The following is a 23659-nucleotide window of genomic DNA, read 5'->3' on the forward strand; positions in this document are numbered from 1 at the left end:
TGTAATTTCAATTTTTTGTATTTTTTACTTGTTCAAGAACACAATACCAATCTTCAAATTCGAATCTAAGAAATGATTGTACTATTTGTCATTACAAATTTTTTTTAACTGCGTAAAAAAATTATTTAGAAATAAGATTTCTATTTAAATCTGTTTCATTAAACTTATTAATTACATCCCTGGGATATCTTCATTTACTGAAAGAATCTAAAAGTACAATTTCGCATTAATCTTTAGTTTCGTATGCATATAACCACGTATTATTATATGTAGCATATAAAATAATAGCCAAATAAGGCATTTTGTAGTCGTACTCCTTACGAAATGTAGTCAAACTATGTTTCATACACGCTAAATAAATACATTGAACAACGGTTTTTTCAATATGATGTTTTGAAATTTATTTCGTGTGAGATAATACCGTCACCAACTACATAAAATCTGTGACTTTGAATTGGACCAAGTAAATATTTCTTATTGTAAGTCAGGGGCCTGTGGAATATTGGTTCCAACTGATTGCAGGTACCATTAGCTGAAAATGTAATAGCAGATTACGTCAAGGGAGGTGCAAAAATTTATTGTTTTTCACTATACATAGTTGATAAACAACGTATCGGTTGGACAACATAATTCAATTTTCTAAGTTAAACCAAATTCTAAAAATAATAGGAATTATGCTATACTCTTACCCAGTGCACAATGATTTACCAGTGCGTAGCCAAAGCATTGCGGCTTTGGGTTAACTACGAAAAAAAAATTAAAAACCCAATGTACATACGTTACATTAACCAAACTATATGATTACGGTGTGTTAATAATTTTTATTTTTTATAATAAATTATGTTTTCATTTAAAAATATCACATTAACTAAATATGTTTTCATTTAGAATTATGTATATAGTGAAATTAATTAAATAATATATTAGGCCGTATTTTTATCGTACTCGCATAAAAGGTTTCAATATTTGTAAATTTTAATTTGAATAAGGGTACAACATTACGGGAAAAATTACTATTTTTTAACAGACTAATTCATTGACATTACTGGCGCATTTATTGTACTTTGAAAATAAGGTAATATATGTTTTAAAAAAAAATCAAAATCATTAAGTAATATTTCTAATCAGTCAAATACATTGATAAATTAATAAAGTTTAATATTTTTAATTAAAAATGTTTGAATTAAAAAAACAACTACTACTAAGTATTTCATTATTTATTATATGAATTTGTAACTTTTGTTTATTTCTGCATTTTTTAAAAACGTGTGTGTCAAAATTGGCAAAAAAAAACGTGTGTGTCCTCTCACCATTCATTGAATAGTCACAACTGTTAGATACTAAGTATTGGTGAACGAACAGACGGACCATTGCATGTGTTACAACTGGACTATTCATCTCCCCCAATACCTCTATTAAAGCAAACTGTATTAGACTGAAAACGGTTCATTCATCATCTCCTCTCACTCAAATTTCTTCTTCTCTTCCGCGACATCCATCAACAGAGCAATCAGACCAATGGCATCCGCTTCCACGAACAGGTGAATATGTAAATAATCCTGTTTCTCTGAACTTTTAGTCCATTTATATGATTATTTAGTGTTTGCTTCATGTTTTATGATTTGGTTTCCATGTCTTCTTCTTACTTTATTGCCTGTCTTGTACACCCTTTTCCATCCTCTTCACTTATGCATGTATATACATATATAAATTGTCCAATTTCTCTGAACTTTTAGTCCATTTGTATGGTTATTTAGCGTCTGGTTCATGTTTTATGATTTGGTTGCCATGTCTTCTTCTTACTTACATGCCTCTCTTCTACACCGTTTCTCCTCATTTCATTTCCTTTTTGTATATTAAGATGTCCACACCGATATTTCTTGTCATAACTTTAGGCTTTCACTTTTGTACTTTAATGTTTCATAGTTTATGTAACAGATATATTTAGTTACGCCTGTTATTACAATTTTGATTCATGTCATGTAAGTGCTAAATCGGTGGGTAAACGTCCGTAGTTTTACATTGTTGGGTTCATTTTCAATACATGTCATATGCTTCCTTTCCCTATTCTTTGAAATGACTTTTGGCCTTATAATCGTTTCATTTCCTGGTGTGACATTATTGTTGCACTTAGTTTTTTTTTATTTTACTCCTATGATATCGCCTAACCTAATGTCTCCTCCAGTGGTAGCAGTTCGGATGGGTGCGACAGTGCCAGATGTGAGAAACGCAGATTCGTGAGATCGGAGAATATGGAAAAGAGCATGACCAATCTCAATGTTAACCTTGCTGCTGTGTCGAGGATGGTTGAGGCGCTGGGGGAGAGCCACATGCAGTTCAGTGGGCACATGACAGTGCAGCAGGAAGAGTTCAACAAAAGGTTCAAGGCGCAACAACAGTTTCTGCTTGAGGAGATTAGGCTACTGAGGATTGAGTATGGTGAGATTCGCAGGAAGATGAATGAGTGGTTCTGGATGCCTGGCAGTTGGGCTGGTTTGAAGTCTGTTTATGTTTAATTATGTTTTAATTATGTTTTAAAATATTCATGACCAATGGGGTTTTATTCGGATGTTAAGAATGTTTGACGTAATGTAAGGAAGTTTCATGGTTTTTATGCTGCTTACATTTCCGTGTTTTGAATGTGAACGTTGTTATTTATTTTCAATTTCTCTGCTAAGTGATGTAATCGTCTATTACCTCCATAAAAGTAATGCTTACTTAACTACGATTACAGTAAATGGAACTTTGAAAAACTGTAAATGCAAACAGAGTTTGTGCAGCCGTCTGTATGTAACTATGAGTACGGGGAAGTCCAACAGACTGGCGTAAGAAGTAATTGTACTTGGTAGGTAAATATACTCAAGATTCGGTAGTCTGCGTGATCTATTTCTTCATTAAAACTTACTACTTGTGCAAAAGATACATGATGTCAGTAGGTAATTTACTATTCTGCAGCATCGAGCCACTCAAAGGAATGATGGCTGATGTACCGGCAAATGCGTTTGACGTCTACACTACTCTTCTGCAACTCCTACTTCTGAAACAGCTGTTGTCTTCCACTCCGAACTCTAACCTTCAATATGATGTATATATATATATATTATACATGTACTTGTATACAGATATTTGTTAAATACTTAGTTTGGGAGTTAAAAATAATAATTTTAAAATGAAATAGTAAGGCATATTACATCTAACAATTCAGTCCTCTTATTCAACTCTATTTAGGTTCCTTGAATTATTGTTTATAAGTACAACTGTAACACGAAATTGTAACTTTTGAAAAGAAAATTGTAAGTTGTGGCATAATTGGGCTCAATTTTTCTTTTACTTTTTAATTTCATTCTAAATTGTATTTGATTTTCTTTTTTGGTTGAAGTTATAATATTTAGCAAACTTACACATTTTATTTAGTAAATAAAAATTTAAAAATTTGAGGAAGGAACATTTAAATATAGTGCACTATATTTAAAAAGTGACCTACTTTTGACATCGTTATTAAAAAATAGGCAATTTAGTTTATCCATGATGAATATTACAATAAAAAATTAGCGGGTTTGTCACTTTAGATGACAATATATTACACTCACAACAATTTATATGGTTATTTGTTTTTAATTATTATCTTAATGTATTTAAAATAAAAGGGGTGGGTTACTAAACTAAGTTGTAGGACCAGATGCCCAAAATCCAATTTCGATAACTTATTAGATATATGCAATCATCATAAAATAATAACTTCTCAATTAATATATATTCTTTACATTTTTTGTTAAATGTTATTATGTATATGATATATTTTGTAAAAATTCAAATTTAGTTTTCACCTAAATATGAAACAGTTCTTTAAGAAAATTATTTTCTAAATCCAAATGAATAATATGTCTGGCTAAAGATTAACATATGATCTGAATGCTCAAGTTGAAGAGCTGGTCAAAATTCGGAAGGAAGAAGTCGAGACACCATAAATTACACGCATAACAAATTTTATGGTTACATTTCCTTTTATTTATTATCTTGATGTATTTAAAATAAAAGGTTGGTTTAGTGAAGTAAGTTGTAGGATCAATTGCCCAAAATCCAAATTTGATAAGTTAATAGATATATTTATTCATCATAAATTAATAACTTCTAAGTAAATATATATTTTCTTTACACTTTTTATTGAATGTTATTATATATATGACATATTCTGTACCTAAATATGAAATAGTTTTTTAACAGAACTAATTTTTTAGTTCAAATGAATAATATGTTTGGCTGAACATTAACATATGTCAGTGCTCCATATTGATGACAATACTCCATATGAACAATTTATTTTAATATATTAAAAATTAAAATTATTAACAAACTTTTTTTGCCCTTTGAGATGCATTAACCAACCTTCTTTGGGATAAAAATACTAATTCGAAGTAGTTCAAAATTTGTTAAATAATTGAATTTTTTTTATCGGGTTATAGTTTGAGATTCTTATAATATGATATATTGTCAGGTTTTAATTTAATATGAATAGGTAAGTGAATTAGTATTAACGAATAAAAATAACATTATATTAATTATCGAAAGAATAAAATATTTATATATGATTTGGGACGTAGATTAGACCAAATGGTTGAAATAGATAATTATGTTGGTCCTAATTTAGGCCAATTTTTAGGGGAAAAATCTTGGGCACTATAGGACGTAACCTTAAACAATATATAGGGCATGTTTGGCTATTCCGTTAAGTGAACTTATTTACTTATAAGTTCGTTATAACTTATCGCTGAGTGTTTGTCGAAAGAGATGTGTCCTAAGTCCAATCATGTATGATGATTTAGGAATAACTTTTATGTAATCTGTTTTGATTTCATTGATATTAATAAAAGACTTATTTTGGTTTTATTGCGGGCTTTATCTATTTAAGTGTTTAAATAAGATATACCATAGTTTAGAGTAAAGTTTTTTATGGATTATAATGAGATCATAATAATGAGACCTAAAAGATGATAACTTTAAACTTAAATATTTCCTGGTCGTAGGATTACTAACTGGTAATTAGTAATCCGCAAAGATCGGTACATACTGTGCTTGCTTCATTATGAAGGATGTTTGTTCTCATAAACATTTGTGTGGTGACACTATAGCTAGTATGTAGGTGCTTATTATAGAATAAGTTCACTGAACATGACTCACACGGCTGAACAACTGATGTAGTTCACTCACGTGTCAGCAGTTGTTCACATAGTGATAGTTGTACAAGTATCCTTGGACTTGAGGTCATCATAGTCATCTTGTGTACACTGAACTATGCTTTGGTTTAGTTCTTAGTCTCTAGAGACAATTATAAGGGCTCTATTGGGTATAGGAATTTGTACACGAAGATAGTGTATGATCAATAAAGGATCTACCCCTTCCAGTAAAGGAAAAGAATGTTCAATGCTGATCCACTTATGCTAGTTCAGGAATCTCTGGCCAGAGTGAATGAAGTTAGAAAGGAGTTTCTAATTTACATTAAATAGAACTAAGCATAGTGAATGAGAAAGCAAATGATTAAATAAGATAGGCTTGACACAAGTTCCATGCCTTGTATTTAATCGTGACATTGCAGGGTAGAAGGAATTGATTGTACGGTAACTACTCATTGAATAGGTTATTGGTATTCTAAGCAGTGAATTCGTATTATCCGGATAATCGTGATATGCTGAGAACTATCCCTCACGATGTATAATAAATATGATTAATTTATTAATTAATCATATTTAATGAATTAGAGAATTTATATAAATAATGATAAAATAGTTTTATTATTATTTATTTCTACTATCGGCTTAATATTGAACCTACAGGATCACACCATAAAGAGAATGATTTAATGGTGGAGGAATTAATTAATAATGGCTGGTAATTATTTATTTATGAAATAAATAATTAATTAGCAGATTTAATAATTGATTAAATGAGATTTAATTAATTCTTAATATTATTAATTAAGAATTTAATTTTGGAAATTAAATCAAGTGAGAGAATTATTTTTTTAAAGTGTTTAGAAAAGGGATTAATGATTAAAAGGTGTTTTAATTATTAGTTAATTGGTTAATAAGAATAATCAATTAAATGGTTAATAATAATAATATTTTATGGAAAATTTTCAGCTGATAATTTTGCCTATAAATATACTATTATAAACCCTATTTGCCTCAACCCAAATAATTAACCCCAATTCTAAAGTAGAACAAGAGGGAGACAACTAATTCTCTCAAACTCTTCCTCCTCCATCACATTGTACTCTTGGTGAATACCGGTGGAGTGCTTCACACTTGAGGAGCAGCTGCTAGGGATTTCCGTTCATCGTTCTTGGATCGCTATTAAAGACCTCCATCTTTCCATTAACGTAAAGTTTCTTAAGGTAAACATACTGAACTACGAATTAAATATTATTTTTCATATGGATCCTGCGGAGGGTTTCATTTTTTTTTAAGATTTAAATTTACGTTTTCGTTGCGTTTATGTGCTAAAACCCTACATTTGTCTGCCTAACTTATAAGTTGAATTTATAACTTATAAACTGATAAGTTGAATGTTAGTAGGGATGTACTTTTTCTCAACTTATTTTGATTTTTATTTTTTTATTAACTTTGGGTTTAGTATATATATTTTTTAATGTCAATTTAACTTAAAATTCACAAATTAAGAAAATTATATTTAAAAAAAATCATTTTAGTTCATTTAAGTAAAATAAAATTCTGACTTATAAGTAAAATTATCCAAACACTTACATTTAGGTAATAGACATTGATTTTAATGCACTCTGTATTCACATTAAAAACCCAATTAAAGCATCACATACTATGAGTCATATTATTTTATAAATTTTTTGTGAACCAAATTTTTTTCATGTACCCCTATTCTTGTTGAAAATACCTCAAATATTAGTTTAGGACACAATTTTAGAACAGTCTTGAACTTGCTCTAAATGATCAAACAAGTAAGGATTAAGTATTTACGTAATCTGTGTTTGGTACTCCCTCTGATCCTTCCAATTGTCAAAGTTTTTTTTCCAATGTTCGATATGCATTTTAAAATAAATATAAAAAATATACTTTTATAATTTGTTTTTAATTTTTTTTATATTAAACTTTAAACAACAAATTCAAAAAAAAAAATGAAACTATATTATAAAGAATTTTAAAATACGTGCCCAGACCGTCCCCGATGCATGAGCAAAGTATAATACAGGTAGGTACAAATAGTGTTCGATTTTGCTCAATCCTAGTAATAATTATTAATAAATTAATTTTATTAATTTATTAATAAAATTAATAAACCAAATTAATGAACCAAATTTTATGTATGTACCACTATTCTCGTTAAAAATACCTCAAATATTAGTTTAGGGCAATATTTTAGAACAGTCTTAGACTTGCTCTAAATGATCAAATAAGTAAGGATTAAATATCTAGATACTTAATATAGGCAGGTACAAATAGTGTTCGGAAATGTGCATTGAAAAGGGAAATGAAGCGGCATCAGCTGCAAGTCGTGCACAGTTTCCAAGATCCTCAAAGCATGTTTGATGGTGGACACGTACACCTACTTCACAGTCTCCCCCTCTCACACGTAAGGCCGTGTTTGTTTTGTACAAAAACATTACTGCAAGTATTTGCTTTATTATTATTGACTTGAGGGTTTTTTGGGATTCTCAAAACTCAAACAAAAGCCAAAGGAGAAGATGAAAGAGGATCGATGAAACTTCCGGCGTCACTTTCCGGTTAGTTACATTTTTTTTCCTATCAGTTTTCTTTTATAGTTACAACACTCAATCGCACATCCGGAGATTCGAACTGTTGACCTCCCTCATGGAAGCCACGAGAACGAACCACTGCACAAACACACGCACACTGTCAGTTTTCTTATATACCGGGGGTCCATCATTATTAACGAGCTCTTCACCGATATTTTGTGAACATCTTTCCATGAGCAAACACTTCACATATTTAAGTTGTTTATATTATGTTTTTCTTTTCTATGCAAACATTTGTAAATCATGGTTAGCTTATAATATAGGTGCTTTTTGGTACATGAAGTTTTTTTTGAAATTTTTAATTATTTAATCATGTCGAAGAACTGGTGAACTTAATTCTAAGTTCTGCTAATCACTATGAACATTTGCATCTTCCAATAGTTTGGTGTATGTATGTATCTCATCTCTATACTCAAAGTTTTTGACCAACTGACAATTGTCAACAATATGTTCTGTTCCTTTTTTTTATATTTTCATTCATATGTTTTGGTTGTCGTATGTTTTAATCAAACAGAATTAAAAGCTGATTTTGTACATTAGTTGACCTCTGCTCAAATTTCATTCTTAATATGCAGGCATCGCTTCTCATAGGGAAATGCTGCATCAGCCTTTTAACTTTTAGAGATGTGAATCAACATTTGGCTAGTTCAGACATTCGGGGTTGTTTTGTACGTCACTTCAAATCAGAGGGTATGATGATGAAGTATGCAATGATAATATGTTATTATGCAATTATGCCCCTTGCCTTGATAGTTATTTTCACTGTTGAACTAGTATATTCAGACACGTGAGTTAGGACTTAGTTATCCCTTACGTGGGTGTATTGCATAAATTTTAGACCTTGAATTGTAGACTTAGTAACTATTTGAATATGTTGAAATTATTACTACACAGATGAACAAGTTTGTTAATACACTTCAGAGTCTGGTAAACCCTTTTAGTCGGTGGATTGCATAAATTTTGTAGCTTGAATTGCTAGGAGATTCATACAGAAACCCCATCGAAGATAGGATATTGATATTCAACGGTAAGTGACAAGCACACGTTATTCTTTAGTAAAAAGCCTAAAAGGTGAAAGAATAGTTTGCTCTGTGCTCATCGCACGGTCACGTTGATGAGTTCAATTAGTAGAAATCCGGACAACTCTTTGATATTTGATTTTGACAATGTTGTTTACCTTGTGCTTGTAATGTGGAATTTCTTTCAAAGTCCCCAAAAATTGAATAAGCGTACGGAACTTGGTAATTCTAGGAGGTGCTTGTGGGCTAAATAGTTGTTAATTTGTTTAGCAATATTAATATTAATATTAATATAGACGTGAGATATGTGGATTGGTGATTCTAGAGTTTTTTGTAGCAAGGTAAATATGTGTAGGATGTACTGATTGCTCGCTTGAGAACTTATTCGCTGCTAGCTTTCTTTGTGTAATCTGTTAGCTTGTGACAAGCCGTAATTCAATCTAATGCGTATACTGTCGTTGTAGAAAAGGATCCTGACTGAGCCTTAAGTGCCTCTAATCTTCAGGTACTTTTTCCTTGTGCAAGTACCTGTCATATTGCAGCCTATAATCTGTTAAGCAAAACCCTGCTTTACATAATATGATTTGAATAAAAATGATTAATATTGTATATCTGATTCAATTCAGCAGCAAGGAAGCAATTTATTACGTGTAGAAAAGTTAAAGAACACTATTCACGGTGAAAAACATAAGTAGAAATGAATCTGGTAAGGGCACAATGACACTTCTTTGAATACTATTTGTTCTCCATCATCGAGACTTAGGCAGATTTTAAACGGAAACAGGGATCGTGTTGGTTCTGGCGTTTAGGAAAGATCACCTCTTCCATTAAGTCGTTCCATGTGTCGATGCGAAAGAGGTATCCATTTCACAAGTCTATGAAGTATGCAAATGTTTATATTTGTACAAGTCAACTAATTTATGTTACTTTTTCTTGTTTACAATATCCTGTTAATTGCTACAAAAGTATCTTTTCTTGTTTACATGATCATGTTGATTGCTACAAATTTATCTCATTGAATCCAATAGAAGCTTAGTTATATAGGCATTATAGCTTTTGATTTATCTCGAAACTTAAATTTACAAGCATATCGTATCCGAGCTGGCTTAAGAATCCAGGATGGAAACCTCAATTTGTGCAACTAGAAACCTTTTGATCTCTTAATTGTCGGTCGTACATTTAAAAGAAGGCAATTTCATGGCTAGGTTCAAGAGGGCATGATATAAAAGGCTTATTGCATGTTTCTAGACTCACTTATAGATATGGTTCATATAATATCTTTGATTTGAGAATCAAAATTCTGCACTATTTAGTCGATATGTCAAAACTAAAGGACTAAACTAGCATATTGTGCGGTTAAGAATGGGCGAGCACATACATAGTTACTTTAGAAGTTAGGAGGATTGGTGAGTGCATGCAGGTGCAAATTAACTTTATAAGTAGAGTAGGTCATTGCTCAGAAGTAGTTAAAAATTAGTTGTTACTATTATTGTACATGTGATCTCTAAAACTGTATTAGACTCCTAATATATAACTAGTAATAGGTATTATATTAAGAGATTGTATTTTATTTGTATTCATCGTTTTATTGAATAAATTAAAAATAGTGCACTCTAATGACCATTCAATCAGTAAGGAAATTTTGAAATACATTTTTTTTCTGGTTAGTTGTATCTTAGCTAATATTTTACAGTTAACCAAAATACGTATGTATTGTGATTGTAATTTTTTTCTATTTTTATGTAATATTTTAAAAAATATATTCGGGGATCTAGGACTCGTACGTTTCCTCCACCCCTGATTTCATGGCTAGATTTGAACAAAAAGAGTTTTGCTGGGAGCTTTTTTCAAACAAAACTATGGTCCATTTCCTAGATTTGGTTGGCAAAAAAAATTTGGACCATTTCTCGATTTGTGCGTGTCATCCTTGCGCAGGGGCCATGCTAATCTTCTCTGTATCGTTCCAATTTTATCGGATGTCCCCGAAGGGACAATATATGCACTCAAACTGTTACTATATAAAGAATAAGTAATAAATATTCTTAACCAATGTGCGAGATTTTATAAGAAATCAAGTGTATGCCAACATGAAGGCTTTGAATCTATAATTGTGCTCATGCAACGCTTGAGGCATTAGGTGTTATAGATAACAAAGCTGAGCGAGCGTTGCTTTCCTATGGGATTGTTATGGCTTAAAATTTTAGCAGACTGTTCTTTAAATTCTAAGCTAGTCACTGGTTAGATTCCTGCTTATATCTTTTTCTTGTTTGATGTTGTGCTGAAACTTTTCTTTTTCTTGTGCTCGTCTTCTTTTAATACACTTTATTCATGACATCGTACTATTCATATAGATCAGTGACTGGTTGACGTACTGCAATTGATTCAGGAGTGATACAATTATCAAAAGTGACGGCATCATTTTTTTCCTTTATAGTGTTGAAAAGCAGTGGTAAACCGAGGACAGAAGTCCAATTTCTAGCATCAAATGGTCGCTCTATCGTTCTGCCTGAAGTTAGTCTGCACTTAAGTTGCAGGACATTCACTGCAAGCTGAAGCTGAAACAATCTCAGGTATCCCATAAAAAATAATTGTTTGGTATTATGCAACTTTCTTTTTTGCTAAGTGGTTTTACGTAACTTTGCTGTCAGTGGTTGGGAAAAAACATGATCAAAGTTGCTATAATTAATGTCAGTGGGAATTTTTTTACTCTTACTTCAAAATTCCAAGCCCCATGCCTCCTAAAATCTTGAACACAAGGCTAATGTCATAAGTCCACATTGAACTATGTTCTGGTGGGGTGAGCCAGGCCTAAGCAATGAAGTGAACTTTAGACTTTGCATCACAACATGAATTGTAACATGTTTGCTAACACCGATGCAACCATCGGTATTCTCGTCTCCAGTATTGGAATCTTGAGAAGCTGCCTTCTATGTTATTAGTATAGTTTCATTTAGTAAAAGCTGATAAATCCTTTAAAGGTTGAGATTTGAAACAATATGTGTCATCTGCCATCCTCCCCAACCGTGGGGGTATTCAACTGAATTTTCAGAGCCACCCTGTACGAATGTAAAAAGGCGATTGTGTGAATGAATAACAGTTTGCCTGCTGAATTTTATTCTTTTTCCTGTTTGCTGTTGTGGTGAAACTTTTCTTTATGTTGTGCTTGTCATTTAATACAATTCCTTCATGACATCGTACCATTCATATGAATCCGTGACGGAATTGATGCAGGAGCGATATAATTATAAAGAGTGATGCATCTTTTTTATTCCTTGGGAGTGTGTTGAAAAGCAGACAGGAGTGCAATTTCTAATAACAAATCTGTTCTTTAAGTTGCAGCTATTCATTCAAGCTAAAAACTTTCACAGGTATTCTATCACATGTTTTTATGTTCTGTTATTATGCAACTTTGCTCAGTCACTAAAAACAATATTATCCGCACCAGAATTGTCATTAACAAACATTGAACTATGTTTTGGTGGGGTGAGCCAGGCCTAAGCAGTAGTGCAACACTTGGGCAACTCGTGAAGAACCCAATAGCAAGCTATTGTAAAGGATCTTCCCCCTTAAAAAATTAATTTAATATCGTGTGGGGGCAATGACCCACATATCAGATATTAAACTGATAAGAACAGATACTACACTTGATCTTAGCCAAAAGGCCGAGAAAGGTATGCTTTAAACAGTAGGCCAGCTCTGCTTTTATACAACACTTAAATTAGATATTCTCTGTTGACTTCGATGAGGGATGAAATTAACTTTGTTGCAAAACACAGTATGCCTTTTGAACTAAAACGTCCTGGCTTTTAAGATCTTCATTATTGATTTATTTTCAAGTCCATAGTACTGATTCACAAACTGTTAATTGCAGTCCATAATCTGCTGTTCTAACTTTGTTGATTACCTAGATGAACATGGTTATACTTTTACGCTTCTATTTTTTTTTAATTTCTTTTAAAAAAATTCATTGAAACTTTTGTGATTACATCATGTATAATCTAGCATAAAGTCATCATGTATCCTCTTCTGATTTATAAGCTTCCTTGGTTTTTACTATTATCTTAATTTTAAACAAGTTTAAGAGTTCAGTAAGGTTGGTTTGGGTGGCTCATGCTGCCTTTAATACCTTCCTAAACATATCTAGAGATAGCCAAGAAATAAATTTAACTTAGAATTGTAGGGCTTTACCCTGGTTTAGAGGGAACCCTTCCAGAAATTCTCAATGGCACAAGGCGAAGCCAAGACCAAGGAGGGGGTTTGGGACGCGCCTCGGTTAGTACCTCACTAGCCGCGTCATTGCCCCATCGCAAAGCGCAAAGACACATTAAACATGGTCCTTGTTCGTATTTTGGAAATAGTGTCCGAGTGTATGACTAGTAAGAAAAATGGTCCTTATTCGTATTTTGGAAATAGTGTCCGAGTGTATGACTAGTAAGAAAAGAGTGTTGGATTGTTTTTAACATTCCAAAGCTTTGGTCATTTCATTTTTTAAACTTTAATCATATTTTTAAAAAGAAAATTTTGGTTTCTTCTTCAAATCCAAGGGTTGACGGATATTTTGCACCTTGATTATACAAAATGAGAAATGACCTAACAATCCAAGTTTTTTGCAAAAGTTGAGTTCTGATTAGAAAATGAAAAGTGAGTATTTGTATTGAGGTAGGAAGATCTAATTGAACACCTAGGTAGATTTCTAGTTACATCTTTAAAATTAATTTTAAAATTAATTTTAAAATAATTTTTACAACCAGCAATGTCATATCAATTTTATATTTAACATTTATGAGTTGCCAATTTGAAATTTCATAATAATTTTTTTATAATTTTAAACTTAAATTGTTTGGAGCCAACCAAAGACTCCTCCAAAAATAGGTATATGCCATTATGAGTGACGAGCACACGGTATTCTTTAGTAAAAGGCGAAAGAATAGTTCGTTTTGTGCTCATCGCATGGCTGCATAATTTTACATTTTGCTGAGTGGTAGTTATATATAGGTGTGATAGATGATGCTTTTGAAATAGTTTCGCAGTATATGCTCTATTAGTGCTATTTAAATATAAGAAGAAATAGTTTAGAGTGCAGATAACCTGTGTAGATGTTTTAAAGCGTGGAAGCAAAACGAGGAGACTGTCATAAAATGTAAAACGGAGTGGTCTAAAAATCAAGCTTCGGCAGGTCTTCAATAGAAAAGGCTTTGCTCTGCCAGGTAGTGCCAAGTAGACCAGGGAAAGAACGCAATAAATTTCTTTGCTGCATTATTTTATGTAGAAAAGGCTTTGCTCTGCCAGGTAGTGCCAAGTAGACCAGGGAAAGAACGCAATAAATTTCTTTGCTGCATTATTTTATGCTAATTTAAAGTCATGGGAAATGACCAGACATGCTTCCAAATTGTTTTGCTGTTTTGACCATCTTTGTTAAATTATATATTTGCAAGCTGAGTTCCAAAGAAATTCCAGGAATTCTGGTGGTGTTACAATCTGTAATTTACTTCCCAAAGGTCAATCGAAGCTTCCACAAAGTTTCACTAGCTGGTGGTACTAACAATGTAACATGGTTGAAAATTTCTGAGCTAACGCAGGCTGTCATGATTCATCCACCAGACTTGGTCACCTGTCTCCTTAGAAATCAAGAATACAGAGGTACGATTACTATAGAACAGATCCTGTTCAAGTAAGGTCGTGAGCTAAAGTCTTGCACACCTTGTTAATATACAGAGTATTTGTTTCAAGTTCTTTCAATGTGGGATATTCACGAGTTTCTAGTAACACTCTTTTGAGCATGTTTTTAAGTTCTGAAATGTTAAGCTGGGCAAAACTTAGCCTACAATAGATAACAAGGTCATTATCTGCCAACTCATGTCAAAATAATTTGTTTATGTGCGACCACCGTCTTCCAAAATCATGTAGTTTCGTGTCGTGCTTGACAAGGGTCTCTGATTTTCTGTGATTCTTGGTGTGAGTTTAGTTCCTGAACTGAATTACTTGTCTGGTAACCAATGCTAAATAATTGTGCAATATTGATGTACATTTGCCATCTTCTAACAATTTTCATAGGTAACTTGGATATGTGGTGCTGGAAGAAAATTTATGCACCTTGGCATGAATTCTACACAGGGATGACATCTGAATAGAGAAATGGTCCATTAACTTTGTTTTCGCAGTGCAACAAATTGAGTTGTAAAACTTTTGTCTGTATTTTGCTTTGTTGATCAACACAAAAATGTGATAAAACTTACTCCCTACGTTTCACTCATTTTTTTACAAAAAATTTTCATGCTCGGCATGTTCAAAATGCGAATTAGTTGTTTTTTTTTAAATAATTAATGTATTTGAATGTTAGAAGTGCGATAGGTGTACGTGTTCTCATGGATAAAATTATTTTAATAATAGTATCTTATCATAATGAATAAAACTTGGTTAATTTAATTCTAAACTTATTTGGTATTTTATTTTTAAAAAATTATTTGTATAATATATATAAATTTCAATCAATGTTTAGTCAATTTAATCAAGATAAAATCGAGAGTTAATATAACACTCTCTTAGTTTCACAATACATGTCCACGATAGAAAACAAAGGTCTCGTTTGGTATTATTGTTGTAGACAACATTTTCCGGTGTTTGATAAATTTTAAAAATTATTGTCAGAAAAAAACGTTTTTTTATTTAAAAGTTGCTGTTAGCAAAAGTATGTCCTATTCTTTTGGAAAAAAATATTTTCAGCTTTTACAGAAAGTAATTATTAGTTTCACTATAAAACTTTCTCAAAATCATTATTTAATATTATATCTTAAAAGATGCATAAGTTAAAAAAAGTTATTAAACAGTCATCTAATTTTCCTAACAGCTTTTTTTCCCGCAGTATAACAGTTTTCAACGGCACTTTCAAACAAAACGGAAATTTGTTTCACATTTGACGAAACTAATATAATTTTTTTTCATCAATATTCATTTTAAATATGGGTACTTTTTTTTAAAAAAAAGTGGAGATTTATCTTGAAGGAGGGTTTACTTGAAAAATGCAAAAACACACAAAACATAATTGGGTCATGTGTGTTTAACTGTGTTTATATTGAGTAACTGTCTCCCGGAACACAGAATTTCAGGTTTATTGTGTTTATACTCTCGATTCTCGTACAGTTACACACTTCTCACAGTTCCCAAGTGCCTACTCAAATGGAGGTTTTAAACTCCCCAAAGAAGTCAAAGTCAAACCCTGCACACCCGATCCGTAATGTTCAACGCCCTTTCCCTGCTATTCATGGTCTCTCTCTCTCTCTCTCCCCCTCCCTCCCTCTCTCTCCCTCCCTCCCTTTCTCTCTCTCTCTCTCTCTCTCTCTCTCTCTCTCTCTCTCCCTCCCTCCCTCTCTCTCCCTCCCCCTCTCTCTCTCTCTCCCTATGTTTATATTAACTGTGTTTTTACTGTTTGCCCATGTTTTTGTTTTTGTGGTTTAGTTAGTCTTAATTGTACCTGCATTTTATGGATTTATTTTCTTGGATTTTTTAGTTCTTGTTGTTGCATGGGTACAAATGAACTAGGGTTTTAATTCACTTTTTGTTACTCAATTGGTGTAGGAGTTAATAGGGTTTAAAAGAATTGTTTGGAATTGGAAATTAGGTTAATGTCATTCTACATTCTAGTACATTTTTTTATTGTTATTTTACTGTCGAAGATGAGATTTTAACTAAAAATCTGCAGAGATTATAGTGTTTTTGCCCTTATATGTTTAACAAGATGGATATGGCTGGGATGTTTGTTTCTTTTCCAAATATGTGGAGTTGGCGTGTAGGCGTGTAGCCTTCGACTTTTATACAAATTTATAAAGATAATTTGTAGTTAGAACTTAGATATGTAGGAGTAAATAGAATGTAGGATAGGATGTACCAAAATTCATTGATGCCTTCCTGGCTGAGCAGAGGGCAAAAGACAAAGACACCCTTAAACACACACCAAAACACACGATGCTGGGTAATTTACATTCAAATGGTGTTTTTCATTGTGTAGGATATTCTTTTTTTCATCCCCTCAAAATATTCCTGAGAAACAGGACATGTTTTCTTAATTAATTTATCTGACATCAGGGTAAAGATAGCAAAAATAAAGATGTGCTCTTTTAGAAAAGATCTTGACCACTCGAGTCTGTGTTGTGACAGGGAATGAATGCCAACAGTCTGAGTATCAATTTACAACATTCCGATCAGTGGCTTCAATATTGAAAAGCTTAGAGCGTGCCGAAAAATTGAAAACTCAAGGACTAGCTGCAATTTGTTCACTCAAACACGTTCCCCGGCGACAGCGAACAAAAAGGCGAGATGGTGGTATGAATGAAATCAGCTCTGGTATGTTTCAGGACCAACATATATTTTTGTTTGGTCTCCTGGCCCTCTAGTGATTTTATAGATGTATTTATTCCCAATTTTAGCTGCGCTTCCTGTATAAAATCAGCAAAAATCATGTATTACATTTTTTTTTTTAAATTGAAGCATAAATATAAGGGTCTGGATCCAGTGTTGGATATTTGTAATCTCTTGCTTATAATCACATAAACAAGCAACAGTAACAAATGATTTAGAAGCAATCTTTGATCATCAAATACAAGTAAATCAAAACAAATAAGATACCTACATAATTGTAAAGACGAATGATATGATAATAAATTAGCAAGTGGGAGTTCAGAGAGTTTTCCAGTGAGGCGTGGAAAAACTCTTCCCCAAGGACATGCCCCTTCTTGTGCAAGGTTTTTTACTTCAAATTCTTAGCGGTACAACACTCGATTCAAAATTTCCTTTCCCTGCACAAACGCTCGAGGACCATTATAAAGTTGTTCCGATTGCTTCAAGTTACATGTGTAGAGATAGATATGTACTTATATTGAGATCGCCAGATTTTCCACAAGGCTTGATGAATATGTATATATAAATATATTTTCCACTCTTGTTAGCAGAAAGCACGCCTTAGTACTTTCTGCTGCGCCTACTTTCTGTGCATAGTAAGCACATAAAGTGAAGGTTTTAACCTTTGTAGAACCTAATCCTTTTGTCAACTGAAAGACACATTTGAACCTGGGTTGAGTTGTGTGACTTACATATCCAACCCTAGTCTGCATCATGAATGTCTGAATCAGTATGCTTGTTTGCAATTTGATTTTTCCTGATCAATTAAGAAAGCAAGACAGCCGATGGTAAAAAATGCCGTACACTTGCAATTGACAGAAATATATAAAGAACGGACCAGGCTAGAAGTTTTGACACCTACAGAATGTCGACGACCACGTCAAAAAAGAAAACGTAAAGAAGTGCGTGCTTGCTCCACTGATTCTGAACAAACTGTACCTTGTTGTATCCGAACTCGAGGACAAGCGAGGAGAAGAGGAACTAGCAATGGCACACACAAAGGGAAACTGGACAGCAGCTTACTTAACAAGTATCTGGGGTAATCTCTAGTTTCGAATAAGTTACAGTTATTAAAAGAAAAGAGAAAGCACAAACATGTCGTCGTAGTTTATGTTCTCATGAACTAATCTCTATGGGTTGCACAGGAATTTGTGGCAGAGTATTCCCAGTGATAAGAAAAAATCATCTGCTTATATTGATTGTTTGTGGTATACTATGTATCATAAACAATCTCAAAGAGAGAAGGTGTTGAGATGGATTGTGAGGGATAAAATTATTTCAAAGAAATATGTTTTTCTTCCCATTTGTCAATGGTAAGTACAACATTGTGGTTGATTGTGCTACGTCAACATTATATTTTTCTTGAATAGATTTTTCTGATCTGAGTTGTCATTGCCTTAGGGATCACTGGAGTCTTTTGATCATGTGTCACCTAGGTGAAGATTTAAATTCAAAAACCACAACTCCTTGCATGTTACTACTGGATTCATTGCATGGTGCAGGTCCCACGCGCCTTGAACCTGATATCAGAAAGTATAATATTTGATTTATCATCTCGTATCATTAATATATACTAGTTAGATAATGGTGCTTATATCTCCAATTTTAAATATTTCAGGTTTTTGTTAGGCATCTATAAAGCTGAAAAGAGACCAGAAACTAAGAAGTTGATTGACAAGATTCCTTTTTTGATACCCAAGGTCAGGCTGCTCTCCCAGTGAATATATCCCTTCAATTTACAAAGTAAATGTTGGCACAGCCTAATATTCCAAGTTATGCTCCTTTACTTTTGAATATTAAATGGCATATCACTTTTAGATATAGATTGCATAAATCCACTGAACAATTTTCAGGTTCCCCAGCAGAGAGACGACAAGGAATGTGGATATTTTGTTCTCTACTACATTAATCTATTCCTGATGAACTCTCCAAAAACTATTAGCATAAAGAATGGGTATCCGTATTTTGTAAGTTCTTTAGAACTATATCTTGCAATGTCCAGTGTTCGTATCTTTCACTAGGTATTTCCCTTTAGGATGATGATTAATGGTTTTATTTTCCTCATGCCGGGTTGTTAAACATTTTTACATGACAGATGAGGGACAACTGGTTTACTACAGATATGTTTAAATCATTTTGCCGAACTCTCTGCTTAGATGACCAACAGACGGGCGTATTAGATGAATTATGTAAGGATGATCCAAGTGATGATGTTATCTGCTTAGAGTAACATTTAGTTTCGTGTTGCAGCTGTCTGCTTGTGGAACTAACAGTAGAATCCAAGAGCATGTTTTGCTAGAATGAAATTGGTGTGCTTGTCGGTGTATCTCAGAAGAAATCTATATTTCTCTTCCTGAAATTAGAATCTTGAATTTGTGAATGCTTAATATATATAATATTGATGAATTGCTTTTTCCTGAAATTGATATAATTTCAAACATCATGTTTGTATCAAATATATCAGAAAGTAAAGTAGGGGAGTAGAATGAGTTGGCAATTAACGTTCTAGCAAGAAATTTGCTTTCTTAGAGCTGAAACTGCAACTTTTGTTTTGAGCAACTTGAAAGAACAAGATGTTGAAGTTTACAAGTACTTCAATGTTTTTCATTTTATTATTCAATATGTATTTTTCAAAATAAATTATACCTTCCCTTGAATTCTTATATACATCAAAAAAAAAAAAAATCTACAAATAACCAGTTACTAAAGATCGGTCACATTTTCTTTTATTATAGTCATACAGAGAAATGAAAAAATAATTAGTACTAAAAACTAGTTCTATAGTGTACACTTGTAACAAAATAAATACTAACCTCCGGAAATTAAACATTATAGAAGTAACTATTAATATGCCCGTAAGCACACGAATATGCCCGTACGTACACGAAGATAGTTTTTTAACAAAAAATTTAACATTGAATGACAAAAGTTTGAAAGTAAGACAGTTTCATAAATTTTCAAAGTTAAACCAATTCAACTAAAATAAAAAATAAAAAATAAATACAAAAATTCACCCCAAAATTGAATTTACATATAAATCTCAATAAAGTAAAAATAAATAAAATAATAACCTCCGGAAATTACAACATTGTGGAGAAAATAAATTGACTCGGGTCGGGTACAGCACTATCCGGGTCGGGTTTATTTGCCCAAAAATCCGAATATCCCTACTTGAGGCTTTGTATATATATCTCCATTAGCTCCACTTAACAAGTCTTGAAAAACCCTAGATCTTAACAGCCTCTTCTCAAGCCTCCAGCTTTTTTGTAAGTCTATTTAACTTATTTAACTCATTATGTATGTATAGTTGTATGTATACATGCTTGTTCTGCAAAAAGTTTCTTTCTTTTTGCAAATTTAATTATGTATGTAACTTGAATGTACTTATTGGTGCTTTTCTTGAATTGGGTTTTGTTTTAATTTGCTAATTACAAGTTGGTTATGTATTTGATGTTGATTTTCAAGATTATTGTTTGCTTTGTAAAAGTTTGTGTTTTTAAGTTGAATTTGATTAAAGATGATATGATTGGCTATATGGAGTTATTGTGGTGATAATATTGAAGGTCTGTATTGAGATTTGAGATCAGGGTTGGTTTTAGAATCTCGAATAATGTATGTTTGTTCAATGGATTAGGGGTTTATAGGGTTTGTTTGTGTGTGTGGATTTATGGTTCTTGTCTTTATAAAGATGGATAATTTGATACCTAAATTATAGTGGTTGATAATGATGAATGTTTGTACTAGTGTGATGCGATCAGTAAGTGGTTATAAATAATAATTTCGAACTTGCTTGCAGAAAGATTCCAACTTTAACTACCATGTGTTAATGTGATTATTAAGTGGTTTCCGATAATAATCTTTGAACTTGCTGGAAGAAAGGCCTCAACTTTACCACCCTGGTGTTTATGTGTGCTTGTGTTTTGTGGGTCTTTATAAAGATGGAAATTTTTTACTCAAATTAGTGTAATTGTTAACTGTGAATGTTTGTATAAGCTTTGATGTGATTATGAACTTTACTGCTATGGTGTGTTTGTGTGTGTTTTGTGTGTCTTTACAAGTATGGAATATTTAAAAGCCAAATTAGTTTGGTTGATAACTATGATGAATGTTTCTATTAGCTTTGATACGAATATTACTGCACTTGCTTGCAGAAAGATTATAAATTTGCTGCCATGGGTGTCACATTTTACAACCTTAGCTCTGCAGCTGGCATTAAGAAGCTCGATGAGTACCTTCTAAGTCGTAGTTACATCTCTGGGTGAGTGTTACTCAACCTACTAATTGGTTATGATATAAGTCATTGGGTTTTTAGTTAAGTTTTGAACTGTCACCTCTCAGGTATCAAGCTTCAAAGGATGACCTTGCTGTTCATGCTGCCCTTGCAAAGCCACCATCCTCTGAATATGTGAATGCTTCACGATGGTACCATCATATTGAGGCTCTTTTGAGGATTTCGTAAGTTCCCTACTGTATTAATTGGTGACCTCTGCAGTGATGACTAATAATGGTTAAAATGGTTTAAGTCAAAGAAAGTTTATGTGATATATGATGATAACTATCTGCAGTGGTGTGTCCGGCGATGGATGTGGCGTTACTGTGGAGGGGGCCGCCCCCTTGGTTGAGGATGCCATGGCAAATCTTTCTATTGCTGATACCAAGGTGTGTTCCTTCTGGAGACAGTTTTATTACTAATTTATTCATTTTCTGTTGGGGGCTTGGGGCTGTCTAGTTTTAGCAGTTGTATCTTTTGTTTATGACCTTTTTGTCCCCTTTCTAATTTAGTCATAATCTACTATGCTAATTTAATATGTAAAATGTATTTGGTCAGGCTACTGCTGCTGATGAGGACGATAGCGATGATGATGTCGATCTTTTTGGTGAGGAGACTGAAGAGGAAAAGAAAGCCTCTGAAGAACGCGCAGCAGCTGTCAAGGCATCTGGGAAGAAGAAAGAGTGTAAGCTAATGTTCCTTGTGATAAAATTGTTATAAACATCTATTTTCATTGAAAGTTGGAGAGACTTTTGTACTAGGTATGATTAAGATTATGCCGACCCAAAAGCTATTCCGCGGGTTGGCAAGTCATCTGTCTGTATTATTCTCTAACAAGGCTTTTATGTTGGTAAAATTTCTGCTCAGCTGGCAAATCATCTGTCTTGTTGGATGTGAAACCATGGGATGATGAAACTGACATGAAGAAGCTTGAGGAAGCTGTTAAGAGTATCAAGATGGAAGGCTTGCTTTGGGGCGCATGTATGTATCTGTACCCTGGATTTGTGAAATAACCAGTTTCATGCTGGTGAAGAGCATGCTATATATTTAGATAATAATAGTAAGTATGCACATATTACAATTGTATGTGGACTAACAGTTGTTAAACTTGTTTCTTGGACAGGCAAATTGGTACCCGTTGGATATGGTATTAAGAAGCTGCAGATTATGATGACCATTGTGGACGACTTGGTGTCTGTCGATGATCTTGTTGAGGATTATCTAACTGCTGAGCCTTGCAGTGAGTACATCCAGAGCTGTGACATTGTTGCATTCAATAAGATTTGTGAGTTCATAAATTATTTCAATTTACCATTCACGCAAGTGTATCAATCATCTTTCTCATCGTTATCTGATCATACTTCTTTTGTCCATTGCAGAATCCTTTAAAATGTGCAATTTTATTGATCGGGTGCTGTCTAAGGCTGAGATTGGATAGTTCTGACTTTTGTTAGACATCATTAAATGCATTTTGCAATATATGCATGTTTTTATTTTTTGTTTTTGCTTTGTGCCAGTGAATGGTTAAACATCTAGCTTTTCTCTTGATTTTAATAGAACATTTTGGCCTGCAGAATTGAAGTGTATGTTTTTTTCAGGCCTTCGTTATAAAGTCTTAATTATACTACATATGACACAAGCTTAAGATGGATTTAGGTATTTGCTTAAGATCAAGGGGTTGAGAGTTGATACTCCTTAGTCCTTAGTATGGTTACAGATTTTGAAAATCGGAACTATACAGTTGAGGTACTGATTTACGATTTATTCGACGATTTTTAAAAAATCAGATGATTTAACGATGATTTATCTAAAATTGGTCAAATTGAACAAATTTTTTTTTACCGATTTCTATAATAATGCTCCTTGGCGAACTTCCCATATGCCATGTGATATTTTGTTATAATTGGTTGTAAAATAATAAATTAGATTGAAATGCAACATGAAGTAGCAGTGCTACAGTAGCACACATCAAACGTCAACTAAAATTACATTTCAAGCATTTTATTGTTAAAATCTGTTAACATGATGTACAGAAATATTGATAATTATGAGGTGTTACCGTATATTTCAATTGTGATTATATCTAAGTAACGTATGTCTGTCAATATGACAGTATGTCTGTCAATATGACAGTTTTTTCTCTCTGTCCTTGTTGACAGTTGTTTGAGTTTTTTGGTGTATTATTTCATT

The 23659-nt window shown here is 32.8% G+C and overlaps 3 protein-coding genes, 1 long non-coding RNA gene, 3 other non-coding genes and 2 pseudogenes across 14 annotated transcripts; 4 read left to right on the forward strand and 5 right to left on the reverse strand.

The window, feature by feature from the left end:
• Positions 1–1445: 1445 nt before the first annotated feature.
• LOC141664292 (uncharacterized) lies at positions 1446–2607 on the forward strand. The gene is made up of 2 exons (XM_074470216.1): positions 1446–1541; positions 2186–2607. Exons 1-2 carry the CDS (start codon positions 1519–1521, stop codon positions 2514–2516), a joined length of 354 nt encoding a protein of 117 aa, XP_074326317.1. The 5' UTR covers positions 1446–1518; the 3' UTR covers positions 2517–2607.
• A 4859-nt stretch (positions 2608–7466) lies between these two features.
• LOC141663993 (uncharacterized) lies at positions 7467–15094 on the forward strand. 8 transcript variants are annotated; one of them, XR_012551772.1, is made up of 9 exons: positions 7467–7602; positions 7703–7753; positions 8362–8476; positions 9270–9310; positions 9435–9511; positions 9590–9663; positions 11192–11375; positions 12037–14445; positions 14860–15094. It is a non-coding gene; the product is annotated as an uncharacterized LOC141663993 (long non-coding RNA). The 8 variants fall into 8 exon arrangements; XR_012551770.1 differs by lacking the exon at positions 7467–7602 and having other exon boundaries at positions 7610–7753; positions 12037–12173; positions 14263–14445; positions 14860–15088; XR_012551771.1 differs by lacking the exon at positions 7467–7602 and having other exon boundaries at positions 7610–7753; positions 9432–9511.
• LOC141669587 (U6 spliceosomal RNA) lies at positions 10695–10797 on the reverse strand. Its single transcript, XR_012553857.1, has one exon. It is a non-coding gene; the product is annotated as a U6 spliceosomal RNA (small nuclear RNA).
• Positions 12284–12480, reverse strand: LOC141669904 (U2 spliceosomal RNA). Its single transcript, XR_012554151.1, has one exon. It is a non-coding gene; the product is annotated as a U2 spliceosomal RNA (small nuclear RNA).
• Positions 12997–13119, reverse strand: LOC141669165 (U4 spliceosomal RNA; annotated as a pseudogene).
• LOC141669178 (U5 spliceosomal RNA) lies at positions 13647–13761 on the reverse strand. Its single transcript, XR_012553468.1, has one exon. It is a non-coding gene; the product is annotated as a U5 spliceosomal RNA (small nuclear RNA).
• LOC141669869 (small nucleolar RNA U3) lies at positions 14383–14486 on the reverse strand (annotated as a pseudogene).
• Positions 15095–15867: 773 nt separating the features above from the next.
• LOC141663904 (uncharacterized) lies at positions 15868–19664 on the forward strand. The gene is made up of 8 exons (XM_074469751.1): positions 15868–16069; positions 16960–17145; positions 18019–18238; positions 18345–18512; positions 18601–18732; positions 18818–18899; positions 19053–19166; positions 19295–19664. The coding sequence occupies exons 1-8, from the start codon at positions 15982–15984 to the stop codon at positions 19427–19429; spliced, it is 1125 nt and encodes a 374-aa protein (XP_074325852.1). The 5' UTR covers positions 15868–15981; the 3' UTR covers positions 19430–19664.
• Positions 19665–20361: 697 nt separating this feature from the next.
• Positions 20362–23098, forward strand: LOC141668775 (elongation factor 1-delta-like). Its single transcript, XM_074475784.1, has 8 exons — positions 20362–20465; positions 21351–21457; positions 21538–21654; positions 21765–21858; positions 22028–22154; positions 22337–22450; positions 22593–22754; positions 22849–23098. Coding segments are annotated over exons 2-8 (702 nt in total). The 5' UTR covers positions 20362–20465; positions 21351–21371; the 3' UTR covers positions 22851–23098.
• The last annotated feature ends 561 nt before the right edge of the window (positions 23099–23659 follow it).

The sequence above is a fragment of the Apium graveolens genome, chromosome 6, assembly GCF_009905375.1.
Source record: "Apium graveolens cultivar Ventura chromosome 6, ASM990537v1, whole genome shotgun sequence".
Lineage (NCBI taxonomy): Eukaryota > Viridiplantae > Streptophyta > Magnoliopsida > Apiales > Apiaceae > Apium > Apium graveolens.